General features: G+C 40.6%; 1 protein-coding gene across 6 annotated transcripts in view; it reads left to right on the top strand.

Moving 5' to 3' along the window:
- The first annotated feature begins 1,756 nt into the window (after positions 1-1,756).
- The window catches only part of trim33 (tripartite motif containing 33), a 29,060-nt gene continuing 19,925 nt past the window's right edge, over positions 1,757-10,891 (top strand). For all 6 annotated transcript variants that reach the window (XM_069694003.1, XM_069694005.1, XM_069694002.1 and 3 more), the window contains exons 1-3: positions 1,757-2,357; positions 9,121-9,239; positions 10,336-10,489. In XM_069694003.1, coding sequence (XP_069550104.1) covers positions 1,772-2,357; positions 9,121-9,239; positions 10,336-10,489 — 859 coding nt within the window. In that variant the 5' untranslated portion in view covers positions 1,757-1,771. The remainder of the gene's footprint in view (positions 2,358-9,120; positions 9,240-10,335; positions 10,490-10,891) is intronic.

Below are 10,891 nucleotides of genomic sequence, written 5' to 3'. Positions count from 1 at the left end.
ACTGCTGCTGAGTGAGAAGCTGCGGGTGGTGGGGGTGGACGCGTCCACCGTCTCCTGGATCACTGACTACCTGACAGGCAGACCACAGTTTGTCCATCTGGACAGTGTGCTGTCTGATACGGTGGTCAGTGGTACTGGACAGTCTGGAAAAGGTGGTGGAGAGGAGGACATTGAAGACCACCCTCTCCACCACCTGCTGCAGGGACAGAGGAGCACTTTCTCCAATAGACTCCTGCAGCTCCGCTGTCACAAGGACAGATACAGGAGATCATTCCTGCCCACCGCTATCAGACTGTACAATAACTCACCTCTCGCCAAATCCATCACACAACAATAACACCCTTGCACTGCTGTTTTGTTTGTTATTTTGTTTTAATTCATTGCACTGTTGTTTAGTTTAGTTTATTTAATATTATTCTATTTCATTTTATTGTATAGAATGTGTATTTAAAAAAAATTATATTCAATATTTTTGCCCCGTACATGCTGCTGGAACGTAAACATTTCCCTCTGAGGGATTATATAGCATAGATGATGTTATAGATATCTATCTATCTATCTATATAGATATATCTATTGTATGTATCATAAAATCATTCCTTCCTTTCCCATGATAATTAAGTAGTTTTATTACAGGTCAAGAAAATCAACATCAAAGGACACCGGACTAAGATCAATCGGTCAGAAATCATTTGACAGCTAAGATCAACGTCATAAAAAGGGGGAGGACTAAGATCAAAGGGGTTATGTGATTGGAGGAAGTCATAAAAGGGGGCGGGGCTTATATGCCATAAATCACTTGACAGGTTATAAATAAAGTCATAAATCACTTTTTGACAGAAAGTATTGTGTATCTCTCTCTGACATGTCTCCCTATGTAACATTTTTTAGTGATCAAAAGACAAATTTAAAAACACACAAACACAATAAAAAAACAACGACAAACATTTCTGGACAAACGATCACTTTGTGACATCAAAATGGGTCACATGAGTGCAATTTCTCACACATAATCTTCTCCATACATTCTTGCAGAAGTATGCAGTAATACTAAACTAGACAGTATTTCATTTAAAGGCATCTACAAAACTCCAAAAAAAATGACAGATGATGAAGACCCAAGAAAAGGCAAAGAGTCAAGGACGGTCACAAGGCTTGGGTTCAAATCCAACCATTCTTGAGGACTCATGTACCACCACTGCTGACGTGACTATAAGTGCAGACTCACCACAGTACAGAGGCAGCATTTAGGACTAACTCACTCCAACCTCTAGAAGTTGTCCTTTTCAACTAGTCATCTTTAATGATGCCAATTTATGTTTGTCAGATTGTCTATATTATCAACTCTTTGATCAGCTGTTTGACTTTGCAATTTTACGGTCTAGATGTGTGACGAACAGTGATGAAAGCAACATTTCCTAATATCTTAACACACCACTGCTGTACACAGTGACAGTTCAGCCTATTTTGTTGCTCACTGTTTAATCTGTGTGTACATATACTTTTTTTTATCAAACGTAAAATATTTCATTTAATCAATACTTTCTGAATAATATCGATTTCACCAGTTGTAGAAGGAGATCGATCGATAGATAGATCGATAGATAGATCGATAGTGCATTCTGCATGATTACAGGTTGCGCTTCCTCATTGATGGGATTGAGTAAACAATCAAACTAACACGACTCTTATGTTACGTCATGACGTAAGCATACGTACTCGTGGTTCGAGAAGTTACGCAGGACGTGCGGTGCTTCTAAGAGGAAGGAAGATGGCGGATAACAAAGGCGAGGAGGATATGGAACCGTCTGTTAATTCGGACTCAGTGCCTTCAGCGCCGGACAACGAGGAGCCAGAGACGAAAACAGAAAACGCGGTAATAGTTTCAGAAACAAATACGAAAGGAGACGGGGAAACAGAGACCCGCGATAACGCGAACGACCCACCTACACCCGCCAGTGAAGGAGGGGACGTTAGCAGCGGCGGGGCTGCCGCCGCCGCCGCCGCGGTAGTCGAAACCAACGGCGGCGCCGGCAGCACCGTTAGCCCGGCGGCGACCGGCAGCAACAATGCGGAGCCGGCGGCGGCTGAAGCCGTCGGCGGCGGGGACGTCGCTGTCGGCGGACTCGCCACCGAAATGTCCCCCCCTCCCGCGGCTCCGGTGGCCGCGCCGGTATCCACTCCCATTAATCTGCTGGATACGTGCGCAGTGTGTAAACAAAGTCTTCAGAGCAGAGACTGTGAACCCAAACTTCTGCCTTGTCTGCACTCGTTTTGCCTGAAATGTATCCCGCAGCCTGACAGGCAGATCAGCGTCCAGGTGCCTGGACCGCACGGACAAACCGACACGCACATAGGTGAGTGTTTTTTTGTGTGTGTTTTTTTCTCCCTCTCTCTCCACGCATTAAGTAGATCCACCTGTGAGCAGGCCTCTCTCTGCTCGCTCATCGGCTGTTGGTCAGGATGAAATGTTGTCAGAAGTTTTTGGGCTTCAACAACCTGATAATGAGTTTCTTGTAGGAACAGCTGGGTCTTTTTTTTTAATTTTTTTTTATTTTTTATCGGCTGGGTTTCATTTCGTAGTGTTGAATACGTTTTACACGCGGGTTCAATTTTTTTTTTAAATAAAATATGTGCCTGCAGAAACTGCATCCTGCTTGAGGTTTCAATCTTTCTCACGTACCCAGTGAGAAACGGTTTGCACCTCGCTGGACCACAAAATCAGTCCTTGTGAAGATTTGACCACGTAATGGATGAGCTGAAGTCTACTCCATCATATATCCGCATTTAAAATGGTTTCCTTGATTAATCGCAATACTTGTATTGGTTTTACTCTTAATATTCGTCAATGTGTTTTAAGCCTAATTTAGGTATTCAGATTTATTCTTGTGAGGTTTGTGAATGAAAAATGAATATGGGATGTCAAATTGATCAAATTTTGCTGATAAAACCATTTGGTTCCTATCAAACTTAGACTTGAAGTGTCATACCGAGTGTGAAGAGGTGGATTATTCGTCAAAATGTATTGTTGTTGCCAAGTCATGTAACTCCTATTACATCAGCTTAGGTCATTATAAAATGTATGAAAGGAGACGAAACAGCCCACAGTAAAACTGATAAAAACCATTTGATTCACAGATCAGTGTGGACGGTGTAGATACACTCTTTGATAAAAAGGTGTGTTTTGTGAGGGTCTTGGCAGGCAGACCGAACTGAATGACACCGACACCAGAAGGGTTCTTCAGTACATGCAGTGCATTGATTTGTGCACACAGTAATGAGAAGGGGGGGACGTCTGTCGAGGCCTGCATACGAGGTGTTTCAAGATTTAAGAAAATACGCCTTTATTTATCATGATAAACGTATAATCTTCACAACAATTTTTGGCATTTATTGAACAAAGATATGTCAACAACCACCAATATGCTGTAAAAATCATATAACAATAATACGACGGCAATCAAAAAAGTCTCTGCCTACAACTCGCCAAAGGAAATTGTGTTTCCATTTGCTCTCCACCAACTCAGCTGTAAAATCAAACAAGCAATTTAACAAAGGAGCGTTTAGTTTTGGTTTGATCTGTGTCACAGTGCGTGACTGTTTACATCCACCTGGTGAGAGCTGGAAGTCATTCATTCTTCCTGTTCTTCATTCGTAACGGTCCTTTTCCCCTGAATTAACTTGCATCACCACACGATTGTATCGTCAGTGTTAATTTACTTAAATCTAATGACAATTTCAGTGATACAATAACTTGATCAAATGCTGCCCAAATAATACTGCATGTCAAGCCAATTTATCTGTGAAGGAATCTGTCAGTTGTCTTTGAGTTTGACAGCTTTCGCATGTCACATAGTAAGGCCGTCTCCAGTAAGGAGGAAACGATCGGTATTTATGGATTACCTACCGTCTTTGTTTCATCATCATCTACCCGATGCTTGTTGTTGCACTCGTTTGTGTTCATGATCAGCTCGGTGCAAAGTTTCTTGTTTATATGCTTTTACTCTCAGCTGTGTGAACTGACCTCAATATGAAGCGTCCTTTCGGAATTTAGCTAAAGGAAAAGAATCAGCCATCTGTCCGTCCGTCCACCCATCCATCCGTCCACCCATCTGTCCGTCCACTCACCCATCCATCCATCCAGCCACCCGTCTGTCCGTCCATCCACTCTCCTCTCCTCTCCTCTCCTCTCCTCTCCTCTCCTCTCCTCTCCTCTCCTCTCCTCTCCTCTCCTCTCCTCTCACTCTCCTCTCACTCTCCTCTCATAAAAAAAAAATCATCTCTAGCTGTGGGTCGTATTCCAGCAGCGGCGTACCGCAGCTGTTAGATGCATATAGGGGAAACACTGCTGTACCACTTAACACCTTAAGCACACTGACGCTTACAGGTGAGGGAATTGAATTTCAGACTATTATGTTGCAGAAGAAGGTAGCTGGTCTGTCTGTGCTTAGATACGGTCCCATTTCCCCCGAGAAGATGGTCAAACAGTAATCACGTCTTCCGACATAAACCCGCAGCAGTGAGCAACATGAACCTAAACGATCAGTCGAGTTTAAATTAGAAAGAAGACTGTTCGGGATCATATAAACACTGAATCAATTTTTGCTGCAGCCATAAGTACCAGACTTCATTTTATGTTCTGTCATACACGCCGTGATCAACAGCAAGGCCCTTTTACCTCCCTCCAGAGATGTAGTCATCATGTTTATTGCTGTGGCGGTCATACATTTCACAAGGAGCTAGATCACAAGAATATAAAGTGGATGCTGATCAAACATTGTGGGCTTAGAGTCAAGCTGAAAGTGCACAACTGCGTATTCAACCGGCGACAGAGGGACAATCTCTCACGGGGAGAAAATAATTATTGATAAGTTTTTAATGTTCACAAGAATTCATACTAGTTTCCCTAGAAATATCATGTTCACATGTAAGCAGCATTTTATAGACTTATGCATGCTATGTTGTTAAATTAATGTATCAAAATACAAATCCAAGATATACCTATAATAATGAATTCATAATTACCACATATGTATCTTGAAATCAGGAGATATTTTTATGTAATAAGAAGATTCACATATCCCAATCACTGTGTTTTTTTTTTTTTGACTTTCAGTCGGTACTTATGCAATATGGAAGTCATGATTACAAGATAAGGTCTCCAGTCTGTTCTGTCTTCAATGAATGCAATACATTATAATGTCTGAGGGATTGTAAGTGCATAGACAAACATGTCTTGTCAATAGGTTTGCTGCCTTACTACTTTTATAAGATGCACACATCAGTGTGTGATCACACCGATAGACTCCATGGTGCCGATACATTTTTGGATGGCTTCATTGTCAGACAGCTGTCAAAAGCCCCAAGAGTCGGTCCACAGCAGCTCAGCTGGTTTACGAACGCTTTATCCTGAGAACAGTTAGGCTCAAGCAAAACCACAGTGTCAGCAGGTTTATCACTTCTGTTCTGTCTAAACGGGAAAACAGACCAAGCTCAAAAGGTATATTTACCCTTCAGGAGAAAATGTATTTATTCTGTGTCATTTTATGCTGTCCAATCAAAGATGATCCCCACATTGCCTTTTTATCTAAAGGTAGAGTTCAGATTTAATCTCAGTCTTTACTGCCATCAGCTGACATTTTGCAGAGCATCTGAACTGCTAACATTCGGGTTGGTGCATTAACTGATTTCATATTTCTTTCAAGTTCTACACGACAATATGTTTTACTCCACTGTTTTGTGGAACCATAAAATGTCACTTCAACACTCCTGTAAAACCAGCCTGTAAAACTGGCTGCCTTAACTAAACAAGTGTTGAATTTCAAGTCTAATGAAGGGACTGTCTCATGGTAACATCTCCTGTTACTCTCTTCTCCCTCTTGCTATGCGTGTGCAACTTTACTTCCTGACAGTACCTGCCACCAAGCTCGATATCATTTTATTAGTCCGAGTCTCAGTGGAGAGTTTTAATAACGCGCGGTCTAAATTTTGTTTTCAGGAATTACATTAGTATTGGTTTCAGAAGAGGTTCAGTGTCACGTGGTCTGAATTGTGTTTATAGAGCTGCCTGTCACTGCAAAGTGTTGCTACTAGGGGGAAATTGGAATACGTTGTCTTTTAGGGGGATTTATATATTTACCTTTAGAGGATGATTTGATAAATATCATATGAAACCGGCATTTTCCCCAAGTTTGTGGAAGACTTAGGCGCTCAGAATTTAGGTGGGAGTTTTGGTGTCCTCCCCCCAAAAAAGGTACCTTTTTTCAACTGAGAATATGCAAGTTCCCATGATGTTTGACCATTATTATTATTATTATTATTATTATTATCATATCTGTGTAAAACCTTCCAAAATTTTGGTAAAAGTAGAGCAGATAATAAGCAACAGCCACAAAGTCAAAACTTGCTACAGAAGGCCACTGAGGAACAACTACAATGGGAAATCTGGGGGAAATTATTTAGTTACTTTTGATATTCTCCACAATAATTTTACAATCATTCATATTAAATGATGCCCAAAATGGGAGGGTGCTGCATCTTGCCCTTATGATGGACGGAGAACCCCGGACCGAGCCCGGCAGTGTGCGACTTGACGGGGGAAATGTCTTCACGTTAAACTTTTCTTCTCTGTCATACCTGAGCTAAAGTTTTGGAAATCAGGGTTTTAAAGCGCTGTCGCTCAGTTAATATAATAATGACCTACACAGCAACTTTCCACAGAGCCTTCCTCAGTTTGTGAAGCCCCTGACATTTGTTAATTGGCCACCTTTGCTGTAACATTTGAATCTTGTGAAGGGTTCGTTAGTAACCAGATTTACGGCTTGGATTAACATGATATTAAAGGATTTCAAATTATGTCATCCCTGCCTCAGCCACAACACTGAGCCAGACTGCTGATTGACAGTGTTAAACCCTGAGCTTTAACCGAGCGCAGGAAGTTGCTAAAATGTGTGATCACCAAATTTTTAAATGATTTATAAAAGCAGCCTGTTCTCTACGGCCCAGGACATAACGTGTTTTTGTTTTTTTAAATGTAGCATCACTACATTACACTTTCATTTCATACTTTTCAGTTGTTTCCAAGTTGATGTACATTTTAATACTTTTGAAAATGGATATTAAATTGTTATCAGGTATGTTTAATTTGTGGCTCAGTGTGTAATGAAAAGGAGTGACTGGTTTGGCACATGCTGGACTATGACACAATATATAGTGATTTTCTTTCTATTTATAGACTCAAGAATTGATTCTGAATAAAATTGAGGCATGAACAACCATAATCGTATGGTGAGATTGCCAAAGATTCTCATTTCCATCATTTTAAGTGATTATTTATTACTGAAGTTGAATGTAGAATGAATGAGAAAATTTAAAAGGAGGGCGAGTCAGCTGAGTTCATAAACAACATAAGTATTTTCCACTTGGGCCGGTCAATTCATCATTCGTCCATGTACTTAACTTCATTGTGTACTTCTTGTTCGTCACCTCTGCTGTAATAACTGGTAGCAGCTCGTTGTTGTTTACATCCTTACTAATAATAGACCTTGAAATATCTGGAAGTACCTGACGGGTGTGTTTCATACAATCCTGATTCACAGTTAGATGTGTCCGAACATCAACACACAATACTGCTTGATGACAAGTCTTCTTTTTCTGCCTCACAGCATTACTGACAGCTTCTGCGAAAGTATATTTTAGCTTTCACAGAAGATACAAATTTCTGCTCTACCAAAACATTAGATTACAATCTAAAAATTGTAGTAAGGTTCTTTAAAGCCAAATCTTAATCTCTACTTTGTGGTTACCACGTAGTTGGAAATAAGTGATAGTAACCAACACCAGGCAGAGTTGACTTGTAAAATCACTTCTGTGAAATAGGTTTGTCCTTTCTTGGTTTAATCTTAGATTAGGTTTTAATGGCAGCTTGTTTTGGTCTGTTAATTGTGCTACTGGCTTCTGGCACATGCAAAACAAATAGGTTAATAATTGACAAAGTAATATCCTGATTTAGTCCAACTAATGTAATTGGGGTTGAAACAAACCGTTATAGTTTTCTTTCCCGTTCATATTTTATTTAGCAGAGTGGTGTGCTTTTGTTGAATGTAAGGAAACACGACCCCCTAACCTGTTAAAAGTAAGGTTTTAATTTTGTATACGTGTATTATATACAGATGTGCAGCTGAGTTTGGACTGTACCAGGTCAAAGTGTGTGTGTGTGTGTGTGTGTGTGTGTGTGTGTGTGTGTGTGTGTGTGTGTGTGTGTGTGTGTGTGTGTGTGTGTGTGTGTGTGTGTGTGTGTGTGTGTGTGGTGTGGGGGGGGGGATTGTGGGGGATCCTCAACACAATCCCTGTCCAGATGCTTTCACAACCAATCACACAGTGAGCCTGACAGCTGGAGCTTACACAAACCGGCTGTGTGCTGCTCAAGTCGGTGTAGACCAGCTTATACCGGTTTTTACCTCAGCTGGCTGGTGACGGGGGATTTATGGTTAGTGAGGTAGAGAAGGGGCAACATATTATGCTGACTTAATTTAAAACATTTCTGAGAAGTGAAATCTTGTGACTAATATTATACTTTAGAAAATAAGTGGCAAATTTAATGTGCTGAACTAATTATTTATTGGCATCTATGATTATAGCAGTAATTCCCCTAATTCTATTAAGAAATCCAAATAAAGTGATTAAGTCAAACAGTCCTTGTTATTTGGCCTTGAAATGTAATATTCTAATAAACATGCCAAGGATGATGAGATTGAATCTCCTGGAGACAAGCGCTAAATCAATTAGCCTCCATGAATAGGCAGAGATGTCCCACTGTGCCAAGAATTTTTAATAACAACAGGAATTTACCTAAAGGAAATTAGAAGAAAGTCTTCTGAAGGCCTCTTATTAATCCTCTTGTTACAAGCAGAACTATTTTTAGTTTGGAGTTAAGGGACTTTATTAGTCAGATAAAAGATTACAGATGGGCTTCTCGTTGATTGTGACTTCTTGGGTTTTCTTTCCATTTTTCTTCAAAGATGAGTCATAAGTGATTTCTCACTTCGGCCTGAATTTGTTGGCCAGTCTTTGATCATTTGACTTCATTTGACCTGTCCCCCTCCTCTCTTTTGTCTCCAGTAAATGTGATGCGGTGTTCAGTTTGCAACCAGGACTACAAACAAAGTGACATTATCGACAACTACTTTGTCAAAGACACGACGGAGGCCACCAGCACATCTAATGAAAAATCTGCACAGGTATGTTAAAACTGTTGTCTTTGAGGCCCCAATGCTTTGCAGATAAATGTGTTCGTATCAATGCTCGTAGGCTCTTCTCTGCTGTTCGGTGGGGCCGCTGCATAACCTTGGGATTCTGATAATATCTTAATAAAGCAAAGACCCGATAAAATCTTTTCCACGCAAATGCTTATGTTGTTTTAAAGCAGCAAAGTGCAACGCTTACTATTACTTTTTTGATGTGAGGGCATGTCTGCAGCCATTCTGCTGCAGTAACTGTCACAGGTTTGTCTGAGGCTTTGCTGAAGAATAACGTTAGAAAATCTAATTAACTTTTATTCAAATTCTGCGTCTATTGAGAGCCGAGCTTTGGCGCCTTCTCCGGGTCTTTGCTTCTCTGACTCGGTAACGCAGTGCAATCTTTTATTTGGATATTTTTTTCCATCTGTCTCATTATTTTTTTTTATCATTAGTTCTCAGACAATCCGCCATCCCCTAAGGAACTATTGCTATTAGAAATCGGAAAGTTAGTTTTGTGGATATAAAAGACGTGCCGCTTCTCTCCTGTTGAGCTGCGACAAGACAAAAGGTGTAAATGTCAACTGGATTTTGAATGTGGTTTTCTTACAGAACCTGGAAGTTCCAGTTCCACTTCAGCTCTCCATCTTCTGACTTTACTTCTTTTTTTTTAATTTATTTTTTTTAATGAAAATGGTGTGCTTCTTTTTTTTTTTCCCTTCTCCAAAGCGTGACTAACATTATTCAGTCCCAGAATGAAAGTCTGTATTCAGTTTTCTAAGTCACAAAGATTCAATTATTGTCTTCAACCAGGATTCTTGCTGAGACATTAAGGTGAAAGATTTAGTGTGTCTCAATCATATATTATTCTACTCCTCATCCAGCCAGACTCAAATGTCTTGTTTGGGTAGCTTGTATTGTCCACTGATCTTTGGAGACAGACCCTGGTGGTAGTAAAGTATGGAATTAGTTTGGTTAGAGAGTGAAAATGTTTTACATTGTCCCAACGAAAGTGTTCACAAAGTACTTTGTCAGGAGAAAGTCGATATTGATTCTATGTAAAGCTCCTTCAAATGCTTAATGGTGTTGTCCTTCCAAGGTGTGCACAAGTTGCGAGGACAACGCAGGAACCATCGGCTTTTGTGTGGAGTGCGCAGAATGGCTGTGTAAGACCTGTGTGGAGGCCCACCAGAGGGTCAAAATCACCAAGGACCACAAGATTCGCACAAAGGAGGACGCTGACGCTGGCTCGGGTAAGATGGCTGACCCTCGGAGTGAAGTATCGATCCCTGCTTAGTGAGGCTGAAACTGCAAAAGCCTGAATGAGACAGCCCGTAGTTGAAGCACAGTGAATGTGGTACTGCTGATTGGCTGTTGCCATGGTAATGGTGCTGCAGATCTTGTTGCATAGATGGTACCTCTGGCTGAGAAGACAATACATCCTGAAGCTCTTAACAGAGTTTTTAGGCCCTCTCTGCCTGTTTTTTACCTTTTTGTTTGCAATCATGAACAAGCTTTGACAAATCTTTTGTTGCTTTTTATTTTTGTTATTCTTTTGTTCTGTCATTCTCGATGTATTTGCTTTAATATGCTTCATTGGTTCCTGTCTATTTCTCCTGAGCATCACTGGTGTCCTTTCTCCTGTGTGTCTACAG

Source organism: Brachyistius frenatus, unplaced genomic scaffold (genome assembly GCF_029030835.1).
Source record: "Brachyistius frenatus isolate BFR_SWC_R1_liver_20210118 unplaced genomic scaffold, ASM2903083v1 Contig_16, whole genome shotgun sequence".
NCBI classification, from domain to species: Eukaryota; Metazoa; Chordata; class Actinopteri; family Embiotocidae; genus Brachyistius; species Brachyistius frenatus.
This window is presented reverse-complemented; position numbering and strand designations above follow the sequence as displayed.